This window comes from Scomber japonicus, chromosome 19, assembly GCF_027409825.1.
Source record: "Scomber japonicus isolate fScoJap1 chromosome 19, fScoJap1.pri, whole genome shotgun sequence".
NCBI classification, from domain to species: Eukaryota; Metazoa; Chordata; class Actinopteri; order Scombriformes; family Scombridae; genus Scomber; species Scomber japonicus.
In genome coordinates this window covers 27,495,171-27,511,157 of record NC_070596.1, presented here as the reverse complement: position 1 = coordinate 27,511,157, position 15,987 = coordinate 27,495,171, and the positions used below count along the sequence as shown (strand labels likewise).

General features: G+C 41.7%; 2 protein-coding genes across 2 annotated transcripts in view; both read right to left on the bottom strand.

Moving 5' to 3' along the window:
• The window catches only part of LOC128379890 (phosphatidylinositol transfer protein beta isoform-like), a 29,940-nt gene extending 28,747 nt beyond the window's left edge, over positions 1–1,193 (bottom strand). The window contains exon 1 of the mRNA XM_053339529.1: positions 1,187–1,193. Coding sequence (XP_053195504.1) covers positions 1,187–1,193 — 7 coding nt within the window. The remainder of the gene's footprint in view (positions 1–1,186) is intronic.
• Positions 1,194–9,489: 8,296 nt separating this feature from the next.
• The window catches only part of LOC128379889 (tetratricopeptide repeat protein 28-like), a 118,699-nt gene continuing 112,201 nt past the window's right edge, over positions 9,490–15,987 (bottom strand). Inside the window, exons 30-32 of the mRNA XM_053339528.1 lie at positions 13,802–13,909; positions 12,507–13,182; positions 9,490–10,748 (exon numbers count right to left, since the gene is read on the bottom strand). Coding sequence (XP_053195503.1) covers positions 9,638–10,748; positions 12,507–13,182; positions 13,802–13,909 — 1,895 coding nt within the window. The 3' untranslated portion in view covers positions 9,490–9,637. The remainder of the gene's footprint in view (positions 10,749–12,506; positions 13,183–13,801; positions 13,910–15,987) is intronic.

The window sequence follows — 15,987 nt, the reverse complement described above, 5'->3', positions numbered from 1 at the left end:
AAACAGCTCATCACATTAATTACAAATGACACAATAATTACAATATGTAGCTTATATTATAAGAGTAAGATGCATTAAATGATATAATGACAATAAATAAAAGTATTTTTATATAATAAGGAACCTAATGACCGAAGTTTAACAGCGAGATTTTCAAAATAAAATCAAAATTAAGCCTTTTAATTTATGTTTAATATGAATTTAAGATGACTACATTATACTGTAACTATTTAAATATGTACTGTAAATATTGTTTTACATTTACTTTAACTAATTTCCATATAGATTAATATTATCATTATTAACAGCGAGAAGACTTTCAAAATAAAATCAAAATTGAGCCTTTATTTTCTTAGTTTTTGGTTTTATTATAGTTTAATTGGGTTTTATTGTTATATATGAACTTTCACTAAAAGAGCAATAAACAAATAAATCAAAAGTGACCATGATAAACTTTAAATGTAATACTCATACTTCCAGCTCTCTAACGACGGCCGCTACGTTAATGATTCATCAGTTATTGATAAGCTGCTGATAAAGGAAACGGATCGTTCTGTATCAGGAAAACGTGGCCGAGCCGACTGTTCAACGCGTGGAGGCAAAATATAAAATGTACTTTGATCTCTGAGTGTCTGTAGCTCACATTTATAATATTCAGAGTTATATATTTAATTTAATCACTTTAATTAACCGTTTATGGAACAATGGCGGCAGAAAGGAAGTTTAAAATGGGAAAAGCTTTGATGGAGTTATAAAAAAAAAAAGAAAGAAGAAAACTGATCAGTCGCAGTTCAAGAAACCTCTAAATCAGGGGTGTCAAACATGCGGCCCGTGGGCCAGAACCGGCCCGCCAAGAGGTCCAATCCGGTCCAGTTTCCTTCTTTCTCTTTTCCTTCCTTCCTTCCTTCTGTCTGTCTGTCTGTCCTTCCTTCCTTCCTTCCTTCTGTCTGTCTGTCCTTCCTTCCTTCCTTCCTTCCTTCCTTCTGTCTGTCTGTCCTTCCTTCCTTCCTTCCTTCCATCTACCCTTCTTCCCTTCCATCCTTTCATCTACCCTTCCGTCCTTTCTTCCTTCCCATCCTGCCTTCTTTCCTTCCTTCCTCCCTTCCTTCCCATCCTGTCTTCTTTTCCTTCCTTCCTTCCTTCCATCTACCCTTCTGTCCTTCCTTCATTCCTTCCTTCCATCTACCCTTCATCCTACCATTCCTTTTTTAAGCAAAAATGCCCAAAAATCACTGATTAAACTTCTTAAATATGATGATTTGCTGCTTTTTGTCGACATCAATGAAGTAAAATTCATATATTTTGGGGGAAAAGGCTATTTTAAAAAAGTCATGTTGGACTTTTTGGACATTTTTCATAATTTTCTGACATTTTATAGACTAAAAAAAAATTAATTAAAAAGTGCAGGAATAATCTGCACAGTCACTCATCATTAGTTACTGTTTCTGTTTTAACCCTTGTGTCGTCCTCCCGGGTCAAATTGACCCCATCTGTTTGACTGTTCCTTCTTTCTTCCTTCCTTCCTTCCTTTCTTCTGTCCTTCTTTCCTTCTTCTGTCCTTCTTTCTTTCCTTCCATCCTTCCTTCCTTCTTTCCTCCCTCCCACCTACCTACCTACCTACCTTCCTTCCTTCCTTCCTTCCTTCCCTCCCTCTTTCTCCCTCCTCCCTCCTTTCTTCCTCCAACCTTTCCTTCCTTCTTCCCTTCCTCCAACCTTTCCTTCCTCTTCTTCTTCTTCCTAACTTCCTTGACTTGAGGACGACTTAAATTAAATCAGAAAACTGCAGATAGATGCTTTAATCACACACACACACACACACACACACACACACACACACACACACACACACACACACACACACACACACACACACACACACACACCACACACACACACACACACACACACACACACACACACGCATAAAAAGCCTAAAGTGTCGATCAGTCATGAACGAAACTGAATTTCACAATAAGAGAGAGAGAGATAACAGCTCTTATATAATATTATATAAGTGGTAAATTTTACAGTATGGGTTCGTCGGGTTAAGCTGTTTCACTTTAGTCACACTGGACATTTTCTACATCAATTACATTAACGAGCCAAAAAAATGTGCATTAAATCTAAATATTAAATATTTTGGGGGCTTTTCCATTCATAAAATTATCTTCTCTATATAATAACAAGCTTCTTTTTAAAAGGAATTAATTGTTTAAAATATTCAAAACTGGCATGATTTTCAGTTTGGAGCATGTCAGTGGTGGGCAAACAGTGGCTCGTGGACCAAAAAGGGCCCTGCAGTAAACATATCTGGGTCCCCAGATTAAAGTATAGATAGTTAACATCAAAACTTCTATATAATTTATCATAAATCTATTTCAAACGGCTTCTACATCTATTAGATCCCTCATTAATTAACCTTCCTGTCGTCCTCCCGGGTCAAATTGACCCCGTCTGTTTTGACTGTTCCTTCTTTCCTCCCTTCCCTTTCTTTCCTTCGTCCTTTCCCTTCCTCCTTCCTTCCTTCCTCCCTCTTTTCCTTTCTCTCTCCCTCCCTCCCTCCCTCCTTCCTTCTTTCCTTCCTCCCTCCCTCCTTTCCTTCCTTCTTCCCTCCCTCCCTCCCTCCTTTCCATTCCTCCATCCACTTTTCCTCCTTCCTTCCTCTATTCCTTTCTCTCTCTCCCTCCCTCCTTCCTTCTTTCCTCACTCCCTCCTTTCCTCCCTCCCTTTTTTCTTTCTTCCCTCCCTCCTTTCCTCCCTCCCTTCCTTCCTACCTCCCTCCCTCCTTTCCTTCCTTCCTCTTTTCCTTTCTCTCTCTCTCCCTCCCTCCTTCCTTCTTTCCTCCCTCCCTCCTTCCTTCTTTCCTTTCCTCCCTCCTTTCCTTTCCTCCCTCCCTTCCTTCCTTCTTCCCTCCATCCTTTCCTTCCTTCCCTCCTCTCCTCCCTCCTTTCCTTCCTTCCCTCCTCCCTCCCTCCTTCCTTCCTTTCCTTCCTTCTTCCTACCTCCCTGCTTTCCTTCCTTTCCTCCCTTCCTTCCTCTTTTCCTTTCTCTCTCCCTCCCTCCTTCCTTCTTTCCTCCCTCCCTCCTTTCCTTCCTTCTTCCATCCCTTCCTTCCTTCTTCCCTCTCTCCTTTCCTTCCTCCGTCTACCCTTCCTTCCTCCTTTGCTTCCCTCCTTCCTTCCTTCCTTGACTCGAGGACAACAGGAGTTTTAAAATAAATAAATATTAACCTGTCTTTCTAATGCAGCAGTTAAAATCCTTCACAATAAAAGCCCTCTGACTGCACTGACTGATTTTTTAGGAGGTGGTCCGCCTGCTTTCTGATTATCTTGTGGAGAGAGATGGAGACCAGATTGCAGGAAAATTATACAACACAGCGATGAATAGATATGTGAGCTGTGGAGACACACTGTGCCTGTTACAGCAGGCTGGAAAAACACATTTATAAAGGATGGATTATTAGTCCAAATATTTAAAAAAAAGGTATGCAAATGACTGATATTTAATAAGAGCTGGGTTATATATCAATATCACATCTATACCGTGATATGAGATTAGATATCATCTTATATTTTAGATACGGTGATGTCTGATACTATCTTCTTAACCCTCCTGTCGTCCTCCCGGGTCAAATTGACCCCATCTGTTTTGACTGTTCCTTCTTTCCCTTCCCTCCTCCTTCCTCCTTCCTTTCCTTCCTTCCCTTACTTCCTCCCTGCTCCTTCCCTTCCTTCCTCCCTCCTTTCCTTCCTTCCTTCCCTCCCTCCCTCCTTCCTTCCTCCCCTCCCTCCTTCCTTCCTTCCTTCCTCCCTTCCTTCTTTCCCTCCCTTCCTCCCTTCCTTCTCGCCCCCCTTCCTTCCTTCCTCCCTTCTCGCCCTCCTTCCTTCCTTCTCGCCCTCCTTCCTTCCCTCCTCCTTCCCTCCCTTCCTCCTCTCCCTCCTCCTTCCCTTCCTTCCTTCCTCCTCTCCTTCCTCTCTTGACTCGAGGACAACAGGAGGGATAAAGGCTGTATTATATATCATGCCAAATTTCCAGCTTTTCTATTATTCATCCGTTTTTTACCACTTTAATCCACTTAAGTCTTTTAATCCACACTATTGATGATCTTTTATCACATATCTCATTGTGTAAATACACCAGTAGTCCTCCTTAGAAAATTACTGCAATATCAATATTGAGGTATTTGGTCATAAATCCTGTGATATTGACTTTGCTCACACCAGCTGTACTAGTATTTCTGCAGGTGTTGGGATTCAACTCACATGAAAAAGATGCTGTTTGAAAATCAGATGCAGTTGAACAGATTTTGTTGCTGTGATTTAAGTTATAAGAACTGCTGACTGCACACAGAGGAGGAGGTTAATCTAAGACAAGTACACATCCCAGTAATACAAGCAGTGGTGGAAGAAGTACTCCGATCCTTTACTTAAATAAAACACTATAAAAATACTCCATTACAGTAAAAGTACTGCAGTATTATGAGTGATGTAGTATGCAGTATTACAGTAAAAGTACTACAGTATTATAGTGATGTAGTATGCAGTATTACAGTAAAAGTACTGCAGTATTATAGTGATGTAGTATGCAGTATTACAGTAAAAGTACTGCAGTATTATAGTGATGTAGTATGCAGTATTACAGTAAAAGTAGTGATAATATTATTACATATGACATCATTAGATTATTAACAGTGAAGCATCAGTGTTAGAGCAGCACTGTTGTAGCTGCTGGAGGTGGAGCTAGTTTATACTACTTTATATACAGTTAGCTAGTTTATACTACTTTATACAGTTAGCTAGTTTATACTACTTTATATACAGTTAGCTAGTTTATACTACTTTATATACAGTTAGCTAGTTTATACTACTTTATATACAGTTAGCTAGTTTATACTACTTTATATACAGTTAGCTAGTTTACACTACTTTATATACAGTTAGCTAGTTTACACTACTTTATATACAGTTAGCTAGTTTATACTACTTTATATACAGTTAGCTAGTTTATACTACTTTATATACAGTTAGCTAGTTTATGCTACTTTATATACAGTTAGCTAGTTTATACTACTTTATATACAGTTAGCTAGTTTATACTACTTTATATACAGTTAGCTAGTTTACACTACTTTATATACAGTTAGCTAGTTTATACTACTTTATATACAGTTAGCTAGTTTAGTCCAGTGGTTCCCAACCTAGGGGTGGGGCCCCTCCAAAGGGTCAGCAGATAAATGTGAGGGCTGCTGAGATGATTAATGGGAGAGGAAAGAAGAAAAAACTAAGTTCTGATACACAAATGTGTTTTCAGCTTTTTTGGACTTTTTCTCTAATCTTTGATTTTTACTGAAATATTGGATCATTTGAACATTTATTGAAATGAAAGCATGTGAGAAGTTTAGAGGGAATAATCAGTATTTGGTGGATCTGTTAACAACTCATAGACATCTGAAATGTGAGCAGACTACACGCTGCTTTTTAGAAGATGTTAAAAAAGACAAAATACAACATTGTAATGTATTTTAAAAGCTTGTTATATTATCCATTATGTCAAATGTTCATCTTAAAAGTAACCAAAGCTGTCAAATGCATGTAGTTGAGTAGAAAGTACAATATTTCCCTCTGAAAAATAGAAAGTAACATCACATGGAAATACTACAGTTAAGGTACAAGCACATCACAATTGCACCTTAACTACAGTATTAAAGTAAATGCATTTAGCCACTTTGCAGCACTGCTTACAACAGGTACCGTTATTTACAGCGGATACAGGTTTAACTTAGCTGCATGATCAGGAAAAAGGGAAAAGTGGTAAAAAGACCACATGTTTACGTGCAACCTGCAGCCTCATTACATAACACTTAGTTAGTTAGTTAGTATTATCCTCCCTGTTAAAGTAGTCCTTTCATAACCCTGAAGCTACCCAGCTAAGTCAAGCAAAGGGCCATAAAACAACAACAACACAATTCACACACTATATCCACCATATTTGCGGCGTTAGCACTATGGCAATGCAATCAAAATACATGCAATAAATGCGTTATATAATGCTTAAATAATGTGTGTTAGAGATGGTGAGGATAATGTGTCATGCTAGCAGCTAACAGAGCCGCTGCTAGCCTTTAATCTGTCACAAAGCTTAACATTACGGCTCTTTAAAAACACGCATAACAGGCCCGAAAACGGTAATAATAGCAATATGTTAAAGCATTACAGCATTGCTAAGTGTATAAATGTGAAGATTGTGTTTTTGCATGTGTGTGTGTGCAGTATTTTTTGCATTTATGTAACGATTTTGTCCATTAAGACGCTAATTATCTTGCTGCTGCTCCCGATGCTAACGTTAGCTTCGCGATGCTAGCAACGCCTAAAAAAAGACCGGTGTGTCCCGTTATCCACCCCGCTTAAAAATGGCTTTTTACGGGTTATATCGCGACGAAATACAGCCAAACGACACCGCGATTTGATACACACGTGTTTAGCTATGTGGGATATGATGTCGGATGGGTGGAAATGTGGTTATAAATGCGTTTAAAAGAGATATTTGTTTTAAAAAAGAGACTTCAGACTCACTATTCCTTGATGAGCACCATCTTCGTCACTCGGGCTGCGGCTGCGCAGTAGGAGGCGACACCAGAGAGACTCATCAACACGTTAGTCCCGCCCTCCGGAAGAGATCTGATTGGCTGAGAGATCCACACCATTGAATCACTACACTGCCGGCTAATCACAGTGGAAGGGCTCAGATTTATGTCAAAAATACTCTATTAATAAAAGTTTAAGTATATAAATGTTATGAAATTGATGCAGTAAACGTATTACAGTGATGAGTGATGTACTATGCAGTATTACAGTAAAAATACTGCAGTATTATGAGTTATGTAGTATGCAGTATTACAGTAAAAGTACATAAGTATTTTGAGTGATGTAGTTAAAGTACATGTGTATTATGAGCTTGATACAGTAAAAGTACGACAGTATTATAGTGATGCAGTATGCAGTATTACAGTAAAAGTAGTGATATATTATTATATATGACATCATTAGATTATTAATAGTGAAGCATCAGTGTTAGAGCAGCATGTTACTGTTGTAGCTGCTGGAGGTGGAGCTAGTTTATACTACTTTATATACAGTTAGCTAGTTTATACTACTTTATATACAGTTAGCTAGTTTACACTACTTTATATACAGTTAGCTAGTTTATACTACTTTATATACAGTTAGCTAGTTTATACTACTTTATATACAGTTAGCTAGTTTACAGTACTTTATATACAGTTAGCTAGTTTACTACTTTATATACAGTTAGCTAGTTTACACTACTTTATATACAGTTAGCTAGTTTACACTACTTTATATACGGTTAGCTAGTTTACACTAATGTATATACAGTTAGCTAGTTTACACTACTTTATATACAGTTAGCTAGTTTACACTACTTTATATACAGTTAGCTAGTTTATACTACTTTATATACAGTTAGCTAGTTTACACTACTTTATATACAGTTAGCTAGTTTACACTACTTTATATACAGTTAGCTAGTTTACACTACTTTATATACAGTTAGCTAGTTTATACTACTTTATATACAGTTAGCTAGTTTATACTACTTTATATACAGTTAGCTAGTTTACACTACTTTATATACAGTTAGCTAGTTTAGTCCAGTGGTTCCCAACCTAGGGGTGGGGCCCCTCCAAAGGGTCAGCAGATAAATGTGAGGGCTGAAAAACAAAAGGGAAAAAACTAAGTTCTGATACACAAATGTATTTTCAGTTTTTGGGCTTTTTCTCTTATCTTTGATTTTTGCTGAAATATTGGATCATTTGAACATTTATTGAAATGAAAGCATGTGAGAAGTTTAGAGGGAGAAATCACTATTTGGTGGAGCTGTTAATAACTCATAGACATCTGAAATGTGAGCCCGACTACACACTGCTTTTTGGTTTCATCTTTAACAATGTGTTGTATTTTAAAAGCTTGTTATAGCTGTCAAATAAATATAGTGGAGTAGAAAGTACAACATTTCCCTCTGATATGTAGAAAGTAGCATCACATGGAAATACTACAATAAAGTACAAGTACCTCAAACTGTACTAAAGGACAGTACTTGAATAAATGTAATTACTTACTTTCCACCACTGCTGTGACCCTGTGGATTATCACATGACAGAAAAACAAGTGGCTACAAATATACATAAAAGCTCTCTATATATCTACCGTACAAGTCTGACATAGTGTGCATAATTAAACTCTACTGCTCTTCATATGTGTTAAAGATTCACAGTTTCATGATCACAGAATGTGTGCTGAATTTTCTTTTTCCGCTTCAGAATTGATTTATCTCATGAAAGAAAGACCAGAAAAGGAACATTTTATTCACTGAGAATGTAGATATCTCTGAATAGAAGTCTGCTGCAAAATTGTACATTAAGAAGTTATTAAAAAAACAAATCGAATCTGCGTTAAGAAAAAAAATATATATCAAAAAGAGTTTCATTACTTCTTCATTGGTTTATTTGTCTTTATAAAATGTGTAATAATGACTGCAAAACACAGTTTACGTAACAAAATAAATGACAACAATAAGCATCGGTAAAGACATTTAACAATAATTATTACACAATAAAATCCAATTCAGGTAGCTAATCAACTTACACAAACATAGCGAGCGTTTAGGTTGACAAAAAAAACAAAAACCTTCCCCCCTTTATTTCCTCTGTAATGGTGACGGGCGTTCAGTCAACGTTAGTTTTCAGTGTACACGGAGGCATCGAGACACAGTCATTAACCCTCCTGTTGTCCTCGAGTCAAGGAAGGAAGGGAGGAAGAAGGAAGGAAGAAGGGAGGAAGGAAGGGAGGAAGGTGGATGGAGGAAGGAAAGAATGAAAGGAGGAAAGAGAGAGGAAGGAAAGAAAGAGCGAAGGAGGGAGGAAAGAAGGACAGAGGGAAGGAAAGAAGGACAGAGGAAAGAAGGAAGGGAGGAAGGGAGGGGGATGAAAGAAAGAGAGAAGGAGGGAGGGAGGAAAGAATGAAGGGAGAAAGGAAGAAGGGGATGGAGGAAGGAAAGAAGGAAGAGAGGAAAGAGAGAGGAAGGAAAGACAGAGAGAAGGAGGGAGGAAAAAAGGAAGGAGGGAAGGAAGGAAGGAGGGAGGGCGGAAGGAAGGAAGGACAGAAGGAAGGAAGAAGGGGATGGAGGAAGGGAGGGAGGAAGGAAGAAAGGAAGGAAAGAGGAAGGGAGGGAGGAAGAAGGAAGGAAGGAAGGAAGGAAAGAAGGAACAGTCAAAACAGACGGGGTCAATTTGACCCGGGAGGACGACAGGAAGGTTAAAAACACATTTAAAGCCAGAGGATCGACACTCCCTCCTTCCCTCCCTCCCTCCCTCCCTCTGCTCTTTTTTATTCTTCTCTCCTTCCAGCTCTCTCCAGAAGAAGGCACAGTCAATCACATTCAAAAAAACTTTATAGTGTAAAATCCCTTCACAATAAAACGTCAACAGCACTTCCTTCCGTCCTCGTCGTTCAGCAGGTATTGCTACAATGTGGTCTCGCTGACAAAAAGGAACAGCTTCTGTCGTAGTAAAAACACAGAGAGGGTTCGGCCTAATAATGACTCTAAAATATCCCAATTCTCAACATTTAGAAGATGGAAAAAAATGTCCAGGTGAGAGAAACTTGTAGCCGTTCCCAGAGTGAAGTTTAACGCCTCCTTTGGGTTTAGAGGAGGGAGGCGGCGGAGGAGGAGGTTTGCCCTCCAGTTTTTGGTGGTGAACGTTGAGTCTGTCACCAGTGTTCTGACTCTCCGATGCTTCCGCGTCTTTGCTCGCCGGCTCGTGTCTCGGCGAGAGGTTCAGCAAACCCAAAACATCTTTCTGAACCGTGCTCATTTTTTTATTCCCGCCTCGGAGCAGACTGGCGGGGCAGGGCACCTCGTGTTTCTGGGCGGCGTTGGCCCAGAAGGTTTTTAAATTGTGGATTGCTTGGACTTTGTTGTCTTGTTTGGACTGGGGGGGGAGTTCGGGGGTGTTTGCCGGGCTGGAGGAGGCTGAAACAGAGCCAGTGGAGGAGTAGGAGAGGGCCGGCGATGGGACGCTGCCGGCCGGAGAGTGGGAGGGGGAGATGTGGGAGGTGTAAGGTGAGGTAGGGTATTTCAGTTTGGGCTGCGAGTGCACATCTGGGGAATCCTTCACAGAGAGAGATAAAGACGGAGAGGAGCGAGCGGGGCTGTTGTAACCCGAGCTGATCTTCTGCAGAGAGGAGGAGCGGGACGGAGGTTTGGGTCGAGTCGGAGGAGGCGTCGAAACGGAAGGGGAGAGCGGAGAAAGAGGACTACGGACTGAAAGAGGAGAGGAACAAGCTTTTAGACTGGCTCTGCTGGGGGGTCGGCTGAACGCGCTGGTCTCGGACGGCTGAAACCCTCTGGCTCCTCCTGTGGGCGTCAGAGTCGGGGTGGTGGGGGTGGAGGCGGAGGCGGAGGGTTTTCTGGCTTGTGCCTCCTCTCTGCCCTCAGGTCCTCTCAGAGTTAGTGTCTTCCCTCTAATGTTTGCTTTCTGCAGGCTCTCCACAGCTTGCATGTGGCTCTGCGTCTCCTCCAGGATCTTCTGGGCCAGCTCCTGGGGGTCCAGCTGACCCGCAGGACCCATCCTCTCCTCCTGAGACTTGACCGTGCTGTCCGTCTCGGTACTCGACTGGTCCGACTCAGAGCTGCTAACCTTCCCTTTGCCGGTTCTCTGAGGGGATGAGCTGGAAAATGTGAAGAAATGAAAGAGATTAATTTCTGGTTATATCAAAAACATACATTACCTCAAACTGTACTACAGTAAAGTACTAGTACTTCAAACTGTACTACAGTAAAGTACTAGTACTTCAAACTGTACTACAGTAAAGTATAAGTACTTCAAACTGTACTACAGTAAAGTACTAGTACTTCAAACTGTACTACAGTAAAGTACAAGTACCTCAAACTGTACTACCGTAAAGTACAAGTACCTCAAACTGTACTACAGTAAAGTACAAGTACCTCAAACTGTACTACAGTAAAGTACAGGTACCTCAAACTGTACTACAGTAAAGTATAAGTACTTCAAACTGTACTACAGTAAAGTACTAGTACTTCAAACTGTACTACAGTAAAGTACAAGTACCTCAAACTGTACTACAGTAAAGTACAAGTACCTCAAATTGTACTACAGTAAAGTACTAGTACTTCAAACTGTACTACAGTAAAGTACAAGAACTTCATACTGTACTACAGTAAAGTACAAGTACCTCAAACTGTGATACAGTAAAGTATAAGTACTTCAAACTGTACTGCAGTAAAGTACAAGTACCTCAAAGTACAAGTACCTCAAACTACTGCAGTAAAGTACAAGTACCTCAAACTGTACTACAGTAAAGTACAAATACCTCAAACTGTACTACAGTAAAGTATAAGTACCTCAAACTGTACTACAGTAAAGTACAAGTACCTCAAACTGTACTGTAGTAAAGTACAAGTACCTCAAACTGTACTACAGTAAAGTACAAGTACCACAAACTCTACTACAATAAAGTAAAAGTACCTCAAACTGTGTACTAAAGGCCAGTACTTGGGTAAAAGTACTTAGTTACTTTCCACTCCTGCAGGATATTTAGATAGGAACTCAAAGAGGGAAAAATAAGAATAAATGCAACAAACATGCATTAACCCATCCTGCTCTGAACATAATGGACTGTGTAATGACCCTATGGATTATCACATGACAGAAAAACAAGTATCTGATATACGACAGCAGGGGTGTCAAACATGCGGCCCATGGGCCAGAACAGGCCCGCCGAGGGATCCAATCTGGCCCACTTTCCCTCCTGTGTTCTTTTCGTTCCTTCCATACTTCCTCCCTTTCTTCCTTCTGTTCTTCCTTCCTTCTGTTCTTCTTTCCATCTGTCCTTCCAACCTTCCTTCTTTCCTTTCTTCATTCGCTCCTTCCTTTCTTTCTTCCTTCTGTTCTTCCTCCCTCCTGTCCTTCCTTCCGTCTGTCTGTCTTTCCTTTACTGTCTGTCTTTCCTACCTTTCTTCCCTCCTTCCTTTTGCCTGTTTTTCCTTCCTTCCCTTCTTATTTCCTTCCTTTCTTCCTTCTTCCCTTCTTTCTCTTCTTATTTCCTTCCATCTTTTTAATGATCCGGCCCTCATGAGATCAAATTGGGCTCTATGTGGCCCTTGAATGAAAATGAGTTTGACACTTCTGTACTATAGCATATACAACTTCTATATGTGGATAAAAAGTCCGTTAGGTTAGAGTGAGGATGATCAAGTGAACGGTGAAGGGTTGAATTCAAGCTCTGACTCCCAATAAATATACACAACACTGATAAGACTCCTCACATATCAAAAGACATAAAAAAAACATAAAAATGGAAATTTACAGCAATTCTTCCCACTTCCCACCTCCATCCAGAGCATCTCAGAGAGGATGATAATAATAATGAATTCTTCCTGACTAAAGAAAACAGCTTTAAACTCACATTTCCTGTTTGGGTTTGGGGCTGGTGGGAACATTCGGGGGCAGCGGCGGAGCTTTAATCGGAGACGTCGGTGTGCTGATGCTTCCTTTAGAGGAAACGGTGATGGGATACCCGTGACCCCTGCCAGACCCCCTCCCTGCACCACCTCGGCCTTGGCGGTGCCCTGCAGGTAGAGGCAGCGTGTCACATCCCCCTCCTCCCCCTCCTGCCCCTACTCCTCCTCCTCCTCGTCCCAGAGGCTCACTGCTTATGATGGAGTAACCCTCGTACTCCTCGTCCTCCGCCTCTCCTAACCCTCCTCCGTGACCCGTCAGCCGCCTCGACAGGCCTCCTGATTGCCGGTGCGAGGAGGCGTAGAGACCCCCCCCTCCACCTCCTCCTCCTCGAGGCCTCTCAAGATCCTGCTGATGCGACCGCTGGCTGATGATGTCACTTCCCGCGGGCTCGGGCCTAGACAGGAAGCTGAGAGAGGAGGCGAGGGAGCTGAGGCTGTAGACGGAGATGGCGTCGCAGGAGAGGTTGTCCGGGCAGACGGGGGGTAAGAAGGAGGGCTGAGGGGGGTAACAGCTGAAGGAGAGGGGTAAAGATTGGGGTTGGGACGCCGACTGGGACGATGAGAGAGACTCCAGAGAGGACGAGCTGTCCATGCTCAGACGTTTGGGAAGCTCCGTGGAGTCTAAAGAGAAAGAGTTGAAGAGTTCAGTTTGACATTTGAGAGAAATAATATTAACCCTCCTGTTGTCCTAGAGTCAAGGAAGGAAGGGAGGAAGAAGGAATGATGGAAGGAAGGGAGGGAGGGAAGAAGGAAGGATGAGAGGGAAGAAGGAAGGGAGGAAGGAAGGATGGAACGGAGGTAGAAGGAAGGAAGGAAGGGAGGAATGAAGGATGGAACGGAGGTAGAAGGAAGGAAAGGAGGGCGGGAGTGAGGAAGGAAGGGAGTAAAGAAGGAAAGGAGGAAGGTAGGAGGGAGGGAGGAAAGAAGGAGGGAGGGAGGGAGGGAGGGAGAGAAGAAGGAAGGATGAGAGGGAAGAAGGAAGGAAGGAAGGGAGGATGGAATGGAGGTAGAAGGAAGGGAGGAAGGGAGGGAAGAAGGAAGGAAGGGAGGAAGGAAGGATGGAACAGAGGAAGAAGGAAGGAAAGGAGGGAGGGAACAAGGAAGGAAGGGAGGAAGAAGGAAGGAAAGGAGGGCGGCAGGAAGGAAGGGAGTAAAGAAGGAAAGGAGGAAGGTAGGAGGAAAGGAAGTAAGGAAGGGAGATTCAGTTTATGAGTCTTAATTCAATAGTCTTTATTCTCACCAAAGAGCGCCAGAAGAGACTGAAGGGCGAAATGCATGGTCCGCCTGCTGGCCTGCTTCCCGGTCTTCAGCACCACTTCCTCCTGACCCACCTCGCACAGGTCAAACCCTGAGAGACAGACACACAGTTAATTAACAGTACATTCACTCAATCACTGAACTTCGAGGTACTTCAGTCCCTATCTCTCTCTCTAGAGACATTAATCTCACATAAGGAGAAGAGATGTGTCCAACCCAATTAGATCATTTACATCTGCAGCAGTCTCTGAGCAGGAGGACACAAAACACTGATTAAACTACTGCAGCTAACCCTCCTGTTGTCCTCAAGTCAAGGAAGGAAGGGAGGAAGAAGGAAGGAAGGGAGGAAGAAGGAAGGAAAGGAGGGGGGAAGGATGGAAAGGAGGGAGGAAGGATGGAAGGGAGGGAGGAAGGAAGGAAGGAAGGAAGGTAGAAGGGATGGAGGAAACAAGGAAGGAAAGGAGGAAGGAAGGAAACAAGGAAGGGAGGAAGAAGGAAGGAAGGGAGGAAGAAGAAAGGAAAGGAGGAAGGAAGGAAGGAAGGAAGGTAGAAGGAATGGAGGAAACAAGGAAGGAGAGAGGGAGAAAGGAAGGGAGGAAAGAAAGGAGGAAGGAAAGAAGGAAGGAAGGAAGGAAGAAAGGAAGGAAGGAAGGTAGAAGGGATAGAGGAAACAAGGAAGGAGAGAGGGAGAAAGGAAGGGAGGAAGGAAGGAAAGGAGGAAACAAGGAAGGAGAGAGGAAAGAAGGAAGGGAGGAAGGAAGGAAGGAAGGAGGGAGAGAGGAAGGGAGGAAGGAAGGAAGGAAGGAAAGAAGGAACAGTCAAAACAGACAGGGTCAATTTGACCCGGGAGGACGACAGGAAGGTTAAAGTTAGAGGATGGAAATGAACTGCCTACTGCATCCATTTACTCAAGTACTGAACTTCACCACAATGTTCTTATACTTTAGAAGATACTTTAATCTCTCATAAGCTACTTTATACTTTTACTTCACTGCATTTCAGAGGAAAATATACTCCAGTATTGTCTATTTATTAACACATTATGCTTCCTGTTTCTAGGCCATCCACACCAAGAACAATAGCTATAATGATAACTATAAATATATCATTTTAAAAGTCGTGAATGGTGGAGTTCACACCACAACTATAACGACATTCAGAGTGATTTGATGAACGATAATCAAAATCCTTCCTATAAATCGTACTGCACAAAAAAATCTGCATCCAGTTTGATATTTACAGTAAAACTTCAAACCCTGTGAACCCTTCTGCTTTTCTTTGTATCTCTCTGTTCAACATGCAGCAGTATCAGCTCATCAGTATCTATCTTCACTCTTTGCACACACAGCTGGAACCAGCAGCGGGTGTCTGGCTCTGATGGTTACAGGAAGTTACAGTTCATAAGTGTTGATGATCACATCTTTATCTTTATCCTTCTGGGTGTGAACAGTCTTTTAGTCTTTTAGTCTGCTCCATCATAATGAAGGAACATGTCACCCAGTACAGCTGTGAGGCTCGCTCATGTGTTTTTAACTGTTTATGGACAACAACAGAGGAATAAGATATATCAGAAAACTAAATAAAAACTACTATGATGCAAAACTAACTAAAACTAAAGTGAATAGCAGATAAAATCAGCTTAGTTTTAGTTTTCTTTTCATTGTCTCCATGGCGACTGTATTGTGTTCAGATAAAAAAAATACAGTGTCAGCATTATTTCATCCTTTACAGCTTCTACTAATCAAAGGCTTTCCTCCTAATACCTGAAACACTAAAAACTAAGACTAAAACTAAATAAAAACTGTTAAACTTTGAAATGAGGCCAACGTGGAAGTAACTTAGAGCTGCATTCTATCAAAAGGCCACCAGGGGGCGACCGTCTCTATACAAGTCAATGGAGAATTCACCAACTTCTCACTTGATTTCTAACCTCAGTAAACGTTTTCAAAATGTGTTTATGGTCTCAATCGCTAGTTTAAAGCCTTCTTCAATGCAGTATGATGTTCATTTGGGACATTTTGGCCTCCCTGATTTTATATGTGATGATAAAGCAGGGTATGCATTAGGGCGTGGCTACGTCCTGATTGACAGGTTGATTGACCAATGTCCTCGAGATCCAGCCCTCGCAACCATAGCAACCTCCCCGCTCCGCCCATGGCCCCGCCTCAT